The sequence below is a fragment of the Tursiops truncatus genome, chromosome 9, assembly GCF_011762595.2.
Source record: "Tursiops truncatus isolate mTurTru1 chromosome 9, mTurTru1.mat.Y, whole genome shotgun sequence".
Classification (NCBI taxonomy): domain Eukaryota; kingdom Metazoa; phylum Chordata; class Mammalia; order Artiodactyla; family Delphinidae; genus Tursiops; species Tursiops truncatus.
This window is the reverse complement of record NC_047042.1, coordinates 64,110,378-64,129,694: the sequence shown is the minus strand read 5'-3', so window position 1 is coordinate 64,129,694 and position 19,317 is coordinate 64,110,378. Positions and strand designations below refer to the sequence as shown.

Below are 19,317 nucleotides of genomic sequence, written 5' to 3'. Positions count from 1 at the left end.
TTATTAATATTTGAGTTTTTATTCAGGTAATACATAGGGACACTTTAGATCACATATCAAGTTGGATGCAAACTGGGGAATTTTAATTTTGAGTAAATTTCTGTTTATTCAAATTGTCCATTAAATGTGGTATTTTGGTTAAATGAATGTCTGCTCATAGCCTATCTATCATACATAAAATCAATCCATAGGAGACAACTATACAATACATGAGACAATTTCATCATTCCTTAATGTTTCAAGATGCTAAAAGACTCCCTGAGCTGCTCTACGGTATCCTTTACCAATGCAGCAGTGTTTTTGGATATACGTGGTGTGGGAGTATTCTGTATCATTTGATCTTCCCTTTTCTCATCATCCATTCCTGCAGCTGCAATCCCCCATCTTTCATCTCCACCACTTTACCAAAATCCCCTTATGGGAGACAAACATAAAGGTGTTACTCTGTATTTATTCTTCCTGATATCCAGGAAACAGTTACTACTACTTTCCCTTTTGTAAACAGAATGTGATGTTCAATTACTCTGATTCACCTAGTATTGGACATTTCCATGCAGTTTTCTGATAGTTTAACTCCTCCTATTTCTAAGACTGTGTTTTCCACAAGCCTCATCTCCCTTTATACTCTGTCCCTTAATGAATATATCCTCTCTATGGCCACTAGAGTTACACCTAAAGCCTTCTGTACTTCAGTCAAGTCAGACAGTTCCTTACTCCTAGCATATCCAATGACTGGGACTGAATAGTTCATGTTAATTTGTCACTGACTCTCAAACTTCAGAATTCTACTGCTTTGGGAGCTCTCTTTGCAGTCTCGAAGTCAAACCACTCTAACCCAGGACAACTTTCTCCTTGGCGGTCAGTCATTTTTTTGGTACCAATATATGTTATAGGTGACACCACATAACGTTTTCAACTATACTGTAAACTCCCTTTTACAAAAAACATGCCATCACCTTCTGTACTCTTGCCACAGATAGCACATAATGGGCCCTTTAAAAAGAACTGATTTGAAGCTGAGTTATAATAAACACTGTTGACTTTCTAAAATTACTGTTATCAGTTTCTCTAAGCAGAGAATAATGACTGTGCCAATATGAAACAATCTTCTTGTAATTTTTAAATATTATCTCATCAATGAATCACTGAAAAATAACTAAAGGACCTGAGATAAAGTATTTTAGTAGCTGAAATATAAGATGTATAAAATAAAAATAAGGTGGACTTATTAACTAGTTGTTAAACTATTTTTGTTAATGTCATCAACATTTTAGATAGTGAAATATTCTTCCCTTTTACTAAAATAGCTTTCTTTATGATTACCTGGTTCTGGTATTTTTCAGGATATAGAAATCTCTATTTCCACTTACTTAAATATTTTACTTTATCCTTTTAAAAATCAACCCGTTCCTCCACTCTGAAAATAATTAGTAATATAGTTTTCTCCACAGTTTCCGGAATTTATTCATCTTTTCCATTTCTTATTGCTGATAACAAAGCACTCTCTTCCCTCCTTTTGTTTTCCTTCTCTATTTGATTTCTGCACTGTCCACTGCCACACCCTGAAACTTATTTTTATCAAGTTTTCCTCTTTCCATTGTCTTCCTTGGTTTGCCTGCAACAGCTAGTTCTCTTAATTAGTAAAGTGACACAGCTTTGAACTTGAATGTTTCTTAGAAGCAACCACTACTCCTAAATTTAACCTGCAGGATTTCAATTACTTGGAACTTACAGACATATGGAACACTGGCATTGATATTTCCTTCATGTATTTATTAAATATCCACTAGGTGCCTTTATCAAAGACATGAGTTACATAATATATACATCGTTCTCATCTCTCCTCCGAACTTAAAAGGAAAAGCAATAAAGTAAAATATTCCTAAGCTTACCATTTTCAAAGCATACTTATCAAGGATGTTTTACACGTCTCAAAGACTATAAATGAAAAATTGTGTTAAGAAGCCAAATGAACATCTAGCATAAGTGAACATTTATGCCTTAGGAAAGAAAAACAAGTGTGCTAAAACAAATTTAACAAATAAATGAATTTTTTATTAAGCAAATTTGCCTAATCATCTACCTCAAGGAGCTGAAGCCAATATCTTCATCCTACTTGTTTAAAATGTTAAGTAGGACCACTCCCAATCCCACAAATAAACATTTAATGACTGTATTTATCCTAATCCATCTTAAGGCATCTATTTCCATGAATCTCTTCCTATCTGACCCACTCCATGATAACATACCACTTACCACTTACTCTGAGTTTCTTTAATACATCTAAGCAACCTCATCACAGCACACATCTACTTATATATTACATAATTTTAGAATTTTTTATATTTTCATACATATGTATGATTGTCCTGTTGCTTTCCTGTACTAAATCTTCCTGCAGGAATGGTCCTTCCTGCTTATAATGCTTCCATACTAGTGAGTCCCACTCACCAGATGTCACTGTGTACCTTCAAATGTTCAAAGTCTAGCTTCTGACTCAGTAACTAGCCTTCTTGTCTATAGTATTTTAGGTATATAGGCAATTATTGATTGCATATTTAAAAAACACATAAGATGGGCTTCCCTGGTGGCGCAGTGGTTGAGGGTCCGCCTGCCAATGCAGGGGACATGGGTTTGTGCCCCGGTCCGGGAGGATCCCACATGCCACAGAGCGGCTGGGCCCGTGAGCCATGGCCGCTGAGCCTGCACATCCGGAGTCTGTGCTCCGCAGCGGGAGAGGCCACAACAGTGAGAGGCCCGCAAAAAAAAAACCAAAAAACAAAACAAAACAAAAAACACATAAGACAAATTTATAGAATATCATTGTGTCAGGCACTAGGCAAGTAGCATAGATTTAAAATTGAGGAAAAGAATAAAATCAGAGGGAATGTACTGGCAATTAATACTTATGAAACATTCCTTACATATATAATATTATAAGAGATTATTAGTTCTTCTGAAGTCACATCTTAAAAATGAAAGTGAAAGGAAAGAGTTCGTAACAGAACCTGAAGTGTTGTATTCTCAAAATCAAGAGATGACCACCCTTTCATATGCATTTGCTCTTCTCCCACTGTGTGAGGCATGGCAACCCCAATGGCTGAATTAACTCCGTCATCCACTTTCTACCAAAACACCCCGTCATGAGGTCTTTTGAGAAAAACCAATTACATGGCAATCTCTTTGATTTCAAAATTCACTTTCATCTCTTGTATATTTCTTGAGGTAGCAGTTTGACTCATATTTTCCCCCACTTTTAAGAACGATCTTATTCTTGTTCCATGATTTCCAATTATCATCAATATGCATGTTACTACTTCAACATAGCTCAAGAGATTCCTGTGTTTTGGGAAAGTGAATAGTATGAAAATGAAGAGACACCAACTTAAGATGACCATCTAAAACTGGAGGTTGAAGAGAATAGTACATAGTGAGGGTCTGGAGAAGCAAGCAAGATGAGAGAGGAGAGAAGTAGCAAAAGGGTATGAAATGGCATGAGAAAGGAATTTACCTCAGCATGAAAACACTGAGGTTCATTGTGATCCCCTTTCTGTTCCTTGCCCACTAATGTCTCTGGTTCTTTTCAACTTTTTCTTCAGGATTTCCCTCTCTGCTACTGATTTTCCAATTCAGGTCCTGGTCCTCTAATCAGAAAAACCTCAACGTCCTGTTCTCACATGCTTTCCTTCTCTTTCATCAGGTGCACAAGGTACAATTTAGGAGTAATGCTTTCCCTCCTGGGAGGAAGATCAGTTTTGTTCACAGTGTTCCAGTAACAAAAACACTCCACTCACCAGCTACCAAGCTATGTATTTTTAAATACTCAAAGTCAAGTTTTTGACCCAAAACTTAGCCCTCCCTTCCACAGTTTCCACATTAAAGAAGAGCAAAAGCCTTTTCCTTTCCACTTTCCATACCTCTTTCAGTATTAAACCTTAACACAAAGTATAATGATCAAGAGACCCATTTTCCTATATATCCCTAGCCACACAGCCTATTTTGTATTTTTGCTCTTGACTTCAAAACCTTGGCAAAATAACCCAAGTTGTCTCTATGCAGTGCTTACTGCAGTGCTTACTGCGGTGCTTACTTCAGGGCTAGAACGAAGATACCACTTTAAATTAGCTAAATTTATACAAGACAAAAAGTTAAATCTGTCTAACTCTAATTTTATTTAGGGGAAGAAAAAATTTATGTTATTTTCATCATTACTCACACTTACCTTATCAACATATTTCTTAGAATTGTAAAATCACAATGTTCACCATTTTCAACTATAAAAAAAAAATAGATCACATACATTATTTCCACTAAACCCAGTCTTTTCAGAGGAAACTGGGTGTTAACAACGAGAGAATATGCAAAATAGCTTAGATCAATTTTTCATTAAGATTTAACGCTGTAACATAGTACTTAATTTAAGGGCACATCAGACGACTGTGCTATATTACTTTATTGTAGTTTAATCCTCAATGATAAAATATAAACCTAACAAATGAGCTCTCCAAAAGCAAACAATTTTGACATTTTGAAAGAGGACATCATATATTTCTCTTTATTGGTTGGAAATATATTTATTCCATAATAAAATGCATTTTAAAAATTCAGTGTTGGGGGTGAGCAGGGGATCACTTTAGAAAAACTTCCCTGAGGTAACTAAAATGAAAACTTGAGCCAAGAACATTAAGGTTCTTTATTTTTTAAAAACGTATCACTAAAAGAACACTCTTTGGTGGGGGAGGTACCTAAAACTAAAGATACAAAGCAATTTCTTCTGTGCGTATTTCTAAGGGCTGTACTAGTTCTAAAGCCTCAGCTCAGCAACTGAAGGTTACATGGCGATGACAGAGCTGGGAATGAGCACAGTATCACTGGTCGGGAAAGTCACTGATAACAACTAACTTGGAAAATATTCTAAAAATTACAGAATTTTTCAAAGTAATACCAACAAAGAGAACAATCATCACTCAAATCTTGATTCCAAGTTACTATAATACAGAAGATTAAATATTAGTAAAACCAGTATAATAAACACAAATTTGGGGAAACATGTCTATTGCCAAGAAGGCCTTGTTGAGAATTGATGCTATAACTAAGATTTTATTGTTGTTTAACACTCCTTAAAAAATTAGTAGAGGATCTCTTAATAATGAAATCTTTTTGCTCTAAAGATGTGATGCCAAAAAAGGTGACTTCTGCCCTGAGGAAAAGAAACTGTGAATGTTTTAATTGAGCTTCTGACAGTTCTCATTCTTGAGGGTCCCAGACCCATCTGAGACTCAGATAAAAGTGACAGGCCTTTTCCAAAACTGTTCTCAATTTCAGAAGGTTTATTAGATCCCTTGGAAGCAATCTTTGGTCCCCACGTAAAGAACTCCTGCATTGTAAGAGTTTTCAAACAAAAAAACAGGAATAGACTTAATGGTGAGGCAGAGGTGGCAGGGTGGGTACTGACAAGTGGCTTCTAAAGTACTACACCGTTAAGATTTAACACGTACTTGCCTGACTTAGTAGGACACAAGGTCTGAGAAACTTGAGGAAATGAGACTCAGTGAAACTGAATTCAGAACTATCTTTGAAAATCTAGACTGTATCAATGCAGTATGCATATCATACTACTTACTATAAATACAAATATTTTTAATCACATTTGTGAGATCTTATAGAAAGCCATTCACTGAAGAAAACCTTACCTTCAGCAACACCCCAAGGATACTGCCTTCCTCTGACCCTTTTGCCATTAACTTCAATGATAGTATTACTACCTACCACAGCAAGAGGTAAACGGTCCTATAAAACAAAGTACTCTTGTTCAAATATATCTCTGTAGTCCTCACAAATTCAATAATAAAGAAGTTACATTACTCAACAGATAAGCAAAAACAATTATTACCCCGACAGTTTCTGCATTCATTTTTATAGGCCATTCAATTACTATTTAGTAAAATGCCATTATATGGTATTGTCACCAATGTAAACAATAAATAAAATATTTTCACTGAAAATTTAAGAATACTAAGGCATATGCTGATCAAATTATTTGTTAAAACATCATTCCAAAAAGAAGCTGCCCCATATTGGAAAAATTAAAAAGGATAAAAAATATATTAGCAGTTAGAGGAAAAAAATGAGGCTTGTGGCTAGCTTGCCTACCTGATCACAAACCAACCCTAACAGCCCTGGAGGCAGAGAATGCCATTAGTCAGTACATCATTTTTAGGTCCAGGGTACTTAGGAAACCACTATAATTTAAAAATACAGAAAATTATGTCGGTATAGATTTTTGGTTGATTCTTATGAAAGGACAAAAGAAAACATATTTTTGGTCTTAAAGATTAAGCATAACAGTGCTTAAGAACAAATCCTTTCCCTTCTTATTACGCCCCCCTTTTCTTTCCCATTACCTGTTTTTAGGGGGAAAATTATAAAATATCAAATCAGTTAACTGAAAACCACATGAAGACAAGAATTACATTATTCATCTCTCTATTCCATATAATGCTTTATGATACATAATAGCCAAACAACAAAGTTAATCATAAAGTTGAATTCAATACTGAATAACCTCTCTATTTAGTTTGTAAGTCAACTGTTTAAAAACACTGATATTTTTGGTCTTTCCAGCAGCTATTACAGTATATTTAAGTCCCTAAAACATTTTAGTATATGTATGGGAATGAACCTACCTTTATCTTTTTAACAAGCTTATTTTCTTCTTCATCATCTGTCTCTGGGAATTCATATATTTTAATTTTATGTTCTTGGATTTCTTTCATTATCTAAAATGAAAGAGGAAGTCAGCAAAAGAGCATCACACATAATTTTAGTACAGTAGCCTTATTTTTATTATACTCTTCTTAAACTCCTGAGTCCTCAGTTCCAGTTCCTTTACTGTTTTTCAATGATGCAAAATGTCATCTAAAACCAAAGTACTATACTAGTCTTTTTTTTAACCATAAAGTTGATATATAAAAGTACCATTCTCAAAATCCAATTACTGCAGAAGTGTTAAAAGTCATATGGTTATAACCAAAAGAGTTCTAAAAATGATGTAAGAACCCAGAAAGGGATTTCTCTAGCTGATTTCTACTCTAATGGCTTTAGGTCATTTATTTATAATGACTGAGATACTTCCTCTAGATAAACTCTTACCAACTGTTTTATTCATCTGAATCAACAAAGCTTAAACTCACCTAAAATTTTTAGTAGAATTTAGCAAAGGTAAGGAAAATTAAGTATAGCATTGGCTCCAGGAAAAACAAAGTGCACACTTATCAGAAGATATCCTTGCATGTACATGTGCATGCACACAAATCAAGGAGCAACACATATAAGATCAAGCAAGCACACAGGGAGAAAACATGCCCTGGAAATTAAGAAGCTAATGAGTTTATAATAATAATCAATGAGAGTGCAGAAAAAAGAAAGACAAACTTATTAATAGCATCAGAATGACCTAGTTCAAATTAAATTATCTTGTCCAAAATCACTCCAAATTCTAATAAGAATACAGACATCTAAATAATGTTGAATACCTACCCTATTCAAACTCATAACAAACTGATGGCTAATATACCTATAGCTAGCTCCCTGCCTGTACTGGTAGTTCAGCGCTTCTCTCACTGCCGGGGTCCCCAGCAGCAGTAAAGGGAACGTAAACAAAATGTGCAACACAGTTACTAAACCAGACAGAAGTAAAACTGCCACTGAGAAAAATAGGACCACATATTTTTTACAATTGAGTTATATATGTCTATATACAAAAAAACCCAAGAAGATAAACGATGAGATGTCAAATACATGACTAGAAGAAGAAAGGAACACTAGCAGCTAGCTCTAGGAGCAGTGGTTCTTAGTCAGAGGTTGTATATTAAAATGGCCTGAGTGAGCATCTTCAAAATAATGAATACAGAAGCCCTATCTTAACCTACAGAACCAACTGGTAGAAATATGCTCCAGTAACTCATTTTGAAAAAGTTCTCTAGACGACTCTGATCAACACCCTTAGTTAAAAACGTTTTTTAGGGCTTCCCTGGTGGCGCAGGGGTTAAGAATCTGCCTGCCAATGCAGGGGACACGGGTTCGAGCCCTGGTCTGGGAAGATCCCACATGCCGCGGAGCAACTAAGTCCATGCGCCACAACTACTGAGCCTGCGCTCTAGAGCCCACGAGCCACAACTACTGAGCCCGCATGCCCTAGACCCCATGCTCTGCAACAAGAGAAGCCACCACAATGAGAAGCCCGTGCACTGCAACGAAGAGTAGCCCCCCGGGCTTCCCTGGTGGCGCAGTGGTTAAGAGTCCGCCTGCCGATGCAGGGGACACGGGTTTGTGCCCCGGTCCGGGAGGATCCCACATGCCGCGGAGCGGCTAGGCCCGTGAGCCGTGGCCGCTGGGCCTGCGCGTCCAGAGCCTGTGCTCCACGGCGGGAGAGGCCACGGCAGTGAGGGGCCCGCGTACCACCAAAAAAAAAAAAAAAAAAAAAGAGTAGCCCCCGCTTGCCGCAACTAGAGAAAGCCCGTGTGCAGCAACGAAGACCCAACACAGCCAAAAGTAAATAAATAAAATAAATAAATTTATTTAAAAATAAGTTTTTTAAAAGCATAAACAAAGAAAAAGAAAATTGTACAACCCTACAATGTGACCAATCCGGAAGTAGAGATCATTGCTTATTCGTCTTTATCTCTTAGTTCTTAGAACAAATACAAATCAAGATACATACAAATCAAGACAGAAGAGGAGAAATGTTATTATATGATTAGTATTTGAACTTAGAAACAGCACATTACAAAATAAAAATGGAGTGAATAAGCATAAAATAAAAACATATACTCCTGGTAGAAATACCAGATATATGTAGTAAAAATGATACACTAAAACATTATCAAAATTTATACAGATTTAACACAATTTCAAAGCAAATTTCCACGGGCTTTTGTTTTTGTAATAGGTTTCAAGTTATTCTAAAATTCATACTGAAAAAGGTGAAGAACCAAAGTATCTTGTTACAAAGGGGACTATAAGGACAATAAGAGATAATTAACTCTAACATCTGTTTAAAAATATTATACAACATAGCTGCAGTTTAAAAGACAGAAAACTGGCCTAAAACTTAAAAATAGGAAATTGGAATAGGAAAGTGGAATAGGAAAGTGGAATAGGAAAGTACAATAGTTCCAGAAACTGACCCTACATTTCATAAAATATAATATATAGTAAACCAAACACAACAATGAGGGAAAAATAAACCCCTGCTTTAAAGTGTTCAGCTTTTCTGGAAAATTAAATTAAATCAAATTAGGTACCACTTTATTCCAAAAAAGTTTTAAAAATAAAAATGACAAACAATGCTGGCAAGACACTGGAACAAATATACCCATTATAAAACGAATTTGATTGTTTTATTGGGAAAGCACCATGACAAAATGGGTAGGTGGGGGAGGGAGATAAAATAATCATACCCTTTCAAAAAGTAATCCTGTTCCTGGGAATTCAGTCTAGGAAAGTAATTCTAAAGGGTGTGGGAGGGGTGCTGGTGGAAGCTATACGGAAACATCTAAAATAGCCTATTTAAACTGAAAGGATAAGGGCATATGATAATACTTATGGGCTCCTAGGAGAAAACTAAAGCAGAAGACTATTTTCAAGAGTTATTTTTAATACACTGTAAACAACCATATAGTAAAGTAGCAAGAGGAATACACTGTAACACATTATACTGAAAATACAAAAAACTGCAAATTACATGAATGATATTAGAAACCCAAGAGTTCAAACTCATTCTACTTACCTGTTTCTTAAACTGTTGGCACTCCTCTGGTGTGAGTGTGTCTGCTTTGGCAATAAGTGGAATGATATTCACTTTTTCATGCAAACGCTTCATAAACTCAATATCCAATGGTTTAAGTCTGAAATACACAATATTCAATATGACTGGATTGATCAGTTTGGGAGAAGAGATTCTTCACATCCCAACGTTAAATTACATACATTGGAACTACTTTACTTACTCATCAGAAACACTCCCTGAAGGTGTATTGGCCCAGCAACAGTTAGGAAGAACAGGATTTCAAGAAGCATTGGAGTGGCTAAGAAGGCTTTGACTCCTGTCTTTTAACACCCTGGTCATAGGGTTTGGGCCCTAAAGAAGAATTAGAAAAACCAGGAAGGCTCCTAATAGGCTTTCCTACAGCGGTCTCTACATTTACTACTCAAAACTTGGGAAATCTTTGTTTTGTTTTTAAATGAAAAATTTAGTCCTCCTTCACTTCTTGCTACCAACTATATTTCTCAGAGAAGAAGCTCAAAAGAGAATCTTCTTCATCCCTTTTACCTATTACACTCTAACTGCTGCCTCCACTTTGCCATTATACTTTCAAGAAGGTCACCAAATACTACCATGCTGCAAATTAATTAGCAGCAGCCAACTCATAAATACTGTGGTGTGTACCAGTATTTTTTAATTTGCCCATTATGCAGCATTGACATTACTCCCTCACAAGCTGTTCACTTAGGGTAATTTTCAGGATCCTCTTTGTAAGCTAGTCTCCTTAATAGGTACATTCCTCAGAATTCTCTAGAAGGTCTTCTCTTCTCACTCTGCATTCTGTAAGCTTACCATTAACTACAATGACTTCTATTATCCTCTATGGGTCAATGACTCCCGAGTCTTTATACCCAGCTCAGATCTCACTCCTGTGTTCCAGGCTTGTGTCCACCCAGTGGAAATACTACTCGGATATCCCATTTTGGCACCTCAAAATCAAAAGCTCACCTGAGCCCCCACGTTTTCCCTCCCCTTCTGTGCTTTCTATCTCAGTGAACAGCACTACAATCCACCCAATTACTCAAGTCTGAAACCCAGAATTCCTCCTTCCTCTAATCCTCAATTCCAAAGATTCCCCAGGACCTGCTGAACAAATAAAGATATTTATATATTTATCTCCATTTCCATTACTTTGATTCAGGCCACCAAAGTATACTTTTAGTATGGATAATGACAAGAATCTATCTCTCCAAACCATGCACACTGCAGTCAGAATGGTTTTTCTAAAATCCAAATCTGATCATCAGGTCATTCCTTGACTAAAAACCTTACTAAAGCCAGATTCCTTAACTAGTGTGGCCTAAAAGCCCTGTGAAAACATAGCCTCTCCAGCTGTCCTCATCTCTTAGCATCCCTTAGCATTTTTGCTACCTCCTACTTCCAACGTGCCAGCCTTTTTGAACTTCTCACAATTCCTTAAAAGCACCATACTTTGATCTCTGGCCATAAGCTACTACTGCCTTTGCCTGGAACACACTCCATTCCCATCCCCCTTCTACTTGGCTTGCCTAATTCCTAGTCATCCTTTAGGACCTAGCTTACTATCCTCATTTCCTCTGGGAATTCTTCTCTAACCTAAGACTAGGCATCTTTCTAAGGGATCACAACACTCAATTTGCCACATAGTAACTGCTTACTTATGTATTTGGTTTTCCCATCTTCTCACTAGAAGACCTTCAAAAGCAAGGCCTTTGTCTCATTCATCTGTATCTCTTATATCTAATACAGTGTCAGTACTTGAGAAGGTATCCAATATCTGTTGACTAAAAAAGTAAGTTGCTGTGGTTTTCCTTACATCTTTGAATAACTTTAAATAAAAACCTGCTATTCCTCACATCTAGAATACACTGTAGACTAAAAATTAATATTCTACAAAAATAAATGAAGGTAACAGCAATATTTTGTGCAGAAGTGTGGTATTCCTTAACTTTTATAAAACATGAGGAAAATGGAATAAAGATCTAATTTCATTATAAATTTTATTGACTAATATTTTAAAATAAAGAGAAAGCCCTTCTTAGCGTTCTCTTAGAGTACTATAGTTTAATATATATACAATGTTGGGCGTATTGGGGGTCCAGAGACTAATGAGGTATTCCTTTTCACTAACAAATAATACTATATACTTCTTTGTGGTAGTGACACTGACTGGCAGAAAGATGGGGTAAGGAGGCAGGAAGGCAGATACAGAGAAATAAGATAGCTACCTCCAATTCTAATTCTCGTCTTAAATCCTCTGAATTTTGATCTTGGCATTCAGAGAACACTACAGAAAAAACTTCAGAAAAGAGTGTGTGGCTGGAATAACACTATATTTATCTGTAAATAGCACCCTTACCTCACTAGTGCTAACTGAAAAACCTTTCAATTTTTGAGAAAAAATTTAAGTTTTGATTGTTTCATCAATCATTACATCATGACACTAAAGATAAAAGCCATGGCCCAGTCAATCAATCTCAGATTTGTAAATTTTTAGGGTTCACCTTCCAGATTACACTCGTGACAAATTTAAATTACCACCACTACCACCTCATTAAGCCGGTGACAGAATCAGTTAATCTAAAATTTTAATAAATCATAAGAGCATTTAATATAAAATATTAAAATCAAAATCCAAGTTAACAAGATTTTACACTTAAAACAACATTTGCAGAACATTATATTATTTCAACTTTTAAAGAGAAAGATGCTTGAAAATAGCCGTGACAAGGAAATTGGGGAAGTCAGCTTCTCAAATATAAAACAACAGGGCTGAAGTACATTTAAATCAGTTAAAAAAAAATCAAACTTTAAATGTAACCTTTATTAAAGCCCCGATAAAATCTTTCCGCCCTTTTAAATTAGAATACAAATTTCAGAAGCATACAAAATGTCAACAGCAGAAAACACTTATTTCACAGTAGATTACATTCCAGTTGAAATTTTTCCTCTGTCCATTTAGTTTTATTTCAGGTCATCTTTTCCAACAAATTTAGTTTTTAAATGTTTTTTTTACACAATGGAAAGTCCTTTATAGAATTTCTAGAAGATAAACCCAAATTAGAGGGAAAAGACTATTTAACCTCAAAGCCTACAGCAAAATAAGTAAAATGACTAGAGGGCAAATGACAAGTATTTATTAAATATACATACATATATATATTTCTAAGGGAAAAAAACTATATAAAACTCACTAAGTGACACTGTTTTTTTCAAAGTGGCAATCAACATTCAAAAAGTTTGTAAAAACACCATTTAAAAATTCAAGTTCGGGGGCTTCCCTGGTGGCGCAGTGGTTGAGAGTCCGCCTGCTGATGCAGGGGACCCGGGTTCATGCCCCGGTCCGGGAAGATCCCACATGTCGCGGAGCGGCTGGGCCCGTGAGCCGCAGCTGCTGAGCCTGCACGTCCGGAGCCTGTGCTCCGCAACGGGAGAGGCCACAACAGTGAGAGGCCCGCGTACCGCAAATAAATAAATAAATAAATAAATAAAATTCAAGTTCAGGGGCTCCCCTGGTGGCACAGGGGATAAAACTCTGTGCTCCCAATGCAGGGGGCCCAGGTTCGATCCCTGGTCAGGGAACTAGATCCCACATGCACGCCACAACTAAGAGTTCACATGCTGCAACTAAGGAGCTGGCAAGCCACAACTGAGAAGCCGGCAAGCTGCAACTAAGGAGCTGGTGAGCCGCAGCTAAGTAGCCCACCTGCCACAACTAAGACCTGGCACAACCAAATAAATTAAAAACAAAACAAAACAAAACAAAATTCAAGTTCCAAGTCAGTTACCAATCACTGAACAAAGAAAATGAAGCAACAACAGCTGAAATCATAAATTAACCCTTTGTTAAGTGACTACAATTGGTGGGGTGAGATGGGGGACACTGAAAATACGCTGTTGCACCAATTTATATTTACTCCAAAAACAGTACGTTTAAAAAGGGAATCCAGGGATTACCCAGATAAGACAGAAAGGTCCTAATTCATCTATTATGTTGCCTGGAATTTCACTATGTAGTGAGCAGGGAATTTGGAACTCTCTACGGAAAGTTCAGTGTCATATTCTTTCACTTAATCCATAGTAGCACATACCAATGGGCAAAACTTTGCTCCATTTCTAAAAATAGTTAAGCTGAGAAACTACTCAAAATCATATTTTTATACATAAGAAATTAAAATTTGGAACTCTCATCCCTTGTGACAAACAAGAAATGGCCCAAAGCCACTACACATAATTTCAAATTTTTTTCTTTAAATAAAAAAATCGTATTTCCCATGCAATTTTAAGAAATATATTTTCCCACAGGGAATAAGAGAAATGTGATTTCATGAGAATTACCAAATCTTGGTGAGAGTCCAAAAGATCTAAAATAATAAAACTGGATATAAACTGACAAATTTCTATTGACTTAACTGCAGGTTAAGATTTTACCCTGTTGGCTTCCAGGAAAAAGCCCTAACAAGTTAAACTAGAATGATAAAATATGTATATATATAAATTCAGGAAGACGCTAACAAGGACAAAGAAAAAGCCATACAGTGTGGTATTTCTGAGAATTTTTTTTTTGAGTCTTTTAAGTAGATGAGTCAATTTTGTGCTTTAAATATGTAAATTTCTGAGAATACTGTAGAATAATATTAGAAATAAAAGAAGAAACATTTGCACCACTACAGTCAGACAGTGCAAAAATGGTAATCTAAATAATTAAGGCTTTCTGCTCAGCCAACATGGTGATAATGGGCACTAGCCTATCTAGCAAAAGGTGAAGAAAAAAGCAAAAAACAGAAGAGAAAGGTACTCTTTTGAAGGAACTGGTTTACACTACTGTAATTTGGGTGTTAGATGACTTAATACTATTTAGTCTGATGCTATAAAACAGTCCAGTTCCTTCTGGTGGAGAGATGGTGGAGTTACAATCATCAGGTGGCTGAGTTATGCTGAGTCATTTATCCAAAGATGAAAGAAGAGTAATTACGAACATCTGCAGTTGACAATGACCCACATATCTACTCAAAATGACAAAGAAATACAAACAACAAAACAAGGATTATAGGCCGGCCATACTAACAGATCAGATCAGATAAATGTCTAGATACTCACATCTTAATTTTAACTCCTAATGAGTAGAAGGTTAGTACTGATGATATGATACTTAAACAATTTGACTGTGACAGCTAAGGTGAAACAAGAAGACAAGTAGATTTAGTGAAGAAAAAAATGGCACATGAGAACCTTGGTATTTAAGTTTTTTTTGCAGCCTTCTCTACCAGATCTATAGTAAATAACATCTTTGGAGTTTCTTAGAATATGTCTAGCTAATTTTGATGGCTGTTTCTCCTTATTTGATCGTTCAATTAGTGGCAGATTGGTCAAAAAGAAAGCTAAATTAGCCACACTGAGACACCAAACATGATGGAAACAATATTCCTTTCCATGAAGCAGGTAAAGTCTTATGCATGACAAACTAAGTAAAATCATTGTTAGTTTGTCTAGGACTTAAAAAAAGGCTTCCTATAAGCCATTTTTATATGGAATTTGGAACTTTACAACTGGTAAAGTTAAATGTACTCCACAGAGATGAGGGTTACTAAAATATGCACCCAAAGATGAGTAATAATAAAACAACAACAAAAAAGGTTATCAGAAGCATCAAGGTACTGACCCATGTCCTGAAGGAGCAATGAAGTATAAACAACACTGCACTCTGTTATCAGGCATCTGACGTCTGTTCACTCTAGATTCTGCATTTAGGTAGTCCTCAAACTTACTATCAATGTAGTCGATAACAGGCTGCCAGCTGTAGAATGCAGATAAATAAAATAATTAAGTTGTAATTCTACATATGAACATACAACTGATGACTCTGTTAAAGGGCAATAATCAATATTTTTAAATACACAAAACCTATGTAACCAATGGAAAAAAACACCTCAAATTATTCTACATATACTGATTTAAAAACATATAAATTATGTTGAATAAATCTTGATTCATTATTTCTAAACTTTCCAAACAGAAGAAACTGTTTAGAGTCAGACACAACTAAATTATCATATTACTTGCATTAATAAGTATATCAATGCCAAGACACTTTACAATATGAAAAATTATATTCAAAGAGTTTTATATTTCAAATGAAAAGATTAAACAATACAGAAACCTCATAATGAACGGTTACTTAGGTGTTTCAAAAGTTGACAGAAATTTATTTCAAAAAACAGTGTGGAACTTGGGACTTCCCTGGTGGTCCAGTGGTTAAGAATCCACCTTCCAATGCAGGGGAAGTAGGTTCGATTCCTGGTTGGGGAACTAAGATCCCACATGCCGTGGGGCAACTAAGCCTGCGCACTCTAGAGCCTACTTGCCGCAACTAGAGAGAAGCCTACGTGCCCCAACGAAGATCCCGCATGCCACAACAAAGACCCAACGCAGCCAAATAAATAAAAACAAAACAAAAAAACAGTGTGGAACTCAAAGAAAAATTAAAATATTTTTTATAAGCTACTAAGATATTGTTTCCAATTAGAAAGCCATGGGTGTTTTATTCACTTACAACTTATGGAAAAACTGAAGGTTTAAATTAGGATGTGATAGAAAATGGATAAAATTATAGTAAAGAATGAAAAGTTGCAAGTTTCTTATAATAATGAGAATTCTTTTATCTATGTTTTAGAATCTGTCTTCAAAATACTTCTATGAAAGGTGTTATCTTCATTTTATAGAAGAGGAAATCAGTTCAAAGAAGTTAAGCAACATGGCAAGTGGCAAAGTTGATATATGAACCCAAGTAATGTTACATAAAGTTCAGTGACCTTCGCTAAGATGAGAAGCTTTAAAATGTTAAGGTAAAAAAGTCTAACCACCCCCATCCCCAAATGCAGTGGAAAGCAGCAGTGACAAACCCTTCTTACCAATTACTATTATCCACTGCATCTCCAAATCCTGGGGTATCAACTATTGTGAGCAGCAACTGAACACCACCTTCTTTGATTAAAACTTTGGATTGTTCCACCTGTAAAAGTCATTGGTACAGATATTAATACCATACATTATATCCTTGGTTTCCTACAACGTAAGAGGTAGGGAGATGAGTGTTAATCAAAACCAAATGGGAAGCTTTTTGCAAACTAAATCTACTCACTCACACACTTTCTTTAGAATCAATTACTGTTAGAAGTCTTGGTTATTTAAAAGAAAAGCACATATGTAAATAGTGCGTTTACGGCTCACTGTTGGTACAGAGAAGGAAAACAGGAACTGATAAAATAATATTAATTACTAAAGCCATACAATACTTATGTAACCTAAATGCACATCTAATAATACAAATAAACAATGTGCTTGAATGATTAAGTAATTCATAGAGATCAAATGTAATTAATCAGACAAATACATTTAATTTACCATTTGCAGTAAACGTTTTCCTGGACTATCTCCATCTAGTTCAGTCCAAACCAATTACTCAAGTGAACTTATTACCATTTGCAAATCTTTCTCAGCATGGCTGTAATTATTTACACTGTGTTTACATTATGGCTAAGATACAATTCTCTTCTCAAACGTGTTACTGTACATTCAGGCCAAAGCAATCAGCAAAGGTCAAGGCATTGAAAAACAATGTATTCTGGTAGGGTAAAACCCTACTAACTCTGATTAAAATCTTCAGTTCTCTTTAGAATTTGTAAAAACCTTCTATTTGAGAAAAGGTACTGGACTTAAAAACAGTAACAACATTTCCTCCTACAGTCTAAGATATTTTTGTAACCCCAAACTCTGTTTTAGAATGTAAAAATCATTCATCTTGGGCATACCCCGCTGCTACATAAAGCAAACACTGATTCAAACAGAAAAGGGGAATCATTCTCCTAGATAAAGATAGGCTTTCATTCAATTTATATCAAGTGTTTATTAAAACTAGAGGTTTCAATTATGCTGATAGGCTAACTTAAAAGGCAAGAATTATACTCAAACTTTGAGTGCTACAAGCCATAAGATGGTACAAATTATTGTACCAATAAGTACTATTAGACCTAAGAGGGAAAGGTAATCACATGAAAAGCAACTTCAACTATTTATGTTGGTTAACAGTGTTTGGAAAGGAAGAGCAGCTAATTTCTGGGTAGAAAAAGTTTGGTTCACCTTTAGAGATTACAGAAATGATGATGTCTTTCCATTTCCCTTTGACATTTTCTTACAGATGTTAGCTGATGGATGAGGAGTTGAGACTAAGACTGCTGAGCAAGAAAGTATATAGCAGCATTGTCCAATAGAACTTTCTGAAATGATGGAAACGTTCTTTGTCTACACTATCCAATATGGTAGCTGCTTGTCCATGTGGCTACTTACCCCTTGAAATGTGACTAGAGCAACTGGGGAGCTGAATGTTTAATTTTATTTAACTTGAATTAACTTAAATTCAAATAACTTCATGTGGTTTAGTGACTACTGAATTGGACAGTGAAGGCTGATAGAAATCAAAAATTATTTTGTTAAAAGAGTATTATCAAAAAAGAAACTTGCTGAAACTGAAAATACTGCCTGAGATTTGGCGAGGCTTCCAATCTTTTAGACAAATAAGGGACAAAGCTCTTATCTTTTAGACCAATGGTCTTCAGACTGCTTTGATCCTAGTGTAAACTATCAGTGAAAATTTTAAACATCCCAAATATGTTTATTTACCTACCAAACATACACAACTGGCAATCTGAACATTGAATATTAGTGTCAATTTCTCATAAATTAAAAAAGTAAACATCAATAAATAAGGGTTCTGGGCTTCCCTGGTAGTGCAGTGGTTGAGAGTCCACCTGCTGATGCAGGGGACACGCGTTCGTGCCCCAGTCTGGGAAGATCCCAAATGCCGCGGAGCGGCTGGGCCCGTGAGCCATGGCCGCTGAGCCTGCGCGTCCGGAGCCTGTGCTCCGCAGTGGGAGAAGCCACAACAGTGAGAGGCCCACGTACAGCAAAAAAAAAAAAATAATAATAAAATAAATAAATAAGGGTTCTAATATTTTCTGGTCATATTCAATATCAACAATGGTTGCAACACTGCTTGGGAGACCACTGTTTCACACCACATAGCTGAGATAATACCGTTTGTCTAATATCAGCTTACTGTAATAACATGAGGGAAACCAAATAACTGCAGAAATAATCAGACTCATTAGGGCAGATTATCAAAACTAAAAAAAATTAAGTGATATTACTTCATGTGGCTTAGGAAGTTCACATTCTATATATCTGGTGGTCCTCTATAGTTAAAAATGACAATCTGGTTATATGTCAATTACATCTCCATTTAAAAAAAAAAAAGGGGCTTCCCTGGTGGCTCAGTGGTTCAGAGTCCACCTGCCAATGCAGGGGACACGGGTTCGTGCCCTGGTCCGGGAAGATCCCACATGCCGCAGAGCGGCTAGGTCTGTGAGCCATGGCCGCTAAGCCTGCGCGTCCAGAGCCTGTGCTCCGCAACAGGAGAGGCCACAACAGTGAGAGACCCACGTACCGCAAAAAAA

General features: G+C 36.1%; 1 protein-coding gene across 2 annotated transcripts in view; it reads right to left on the bottom strand.

Moving 5' to 3' along the window:
• Nucleotides 1-19,317, bottom strand: part of SEPTIN7 (septin 7) — a 66,666-nt gene that overhangs the window by 18,387 nt on the left and 28,962 nt on the right. For both annotated transcript variants that reach the window (XM_073809825.1, XM_019925616.3), the window contains exons 4-9: nucleotides 16,717-16,817; nucleotides 15,468-15,602; nucleotides 9,791-9,908; nucleotides 6,687-6,779; nucleotides 5,694-5,790; nucleotides 4,223-4,274 (exon numbers count right to left, since the gene is read on the bottom strand). In XM_073809825.1, coding sequence (XP_073665926.1) covers nucleotides 4,223-4,274; nucleotides 5,694-5,790; nucleotides 6,687-6,779; nucleotides 9,791-9,908; nucleotides 15,468-15,602; nucleotides 16,717-16,817 — 596 coding nt within the window. The remainder of the gene's footprint in view (nucleotides 1-4,222; nucleotides 4,275-5,693; nucleotides 5,791-6,686; nucleotides 6,780-9,790; nucleotides 9,909-15,467; nucleotides 15,603-16,716; nucleotides 16,818-19,317) is intronic.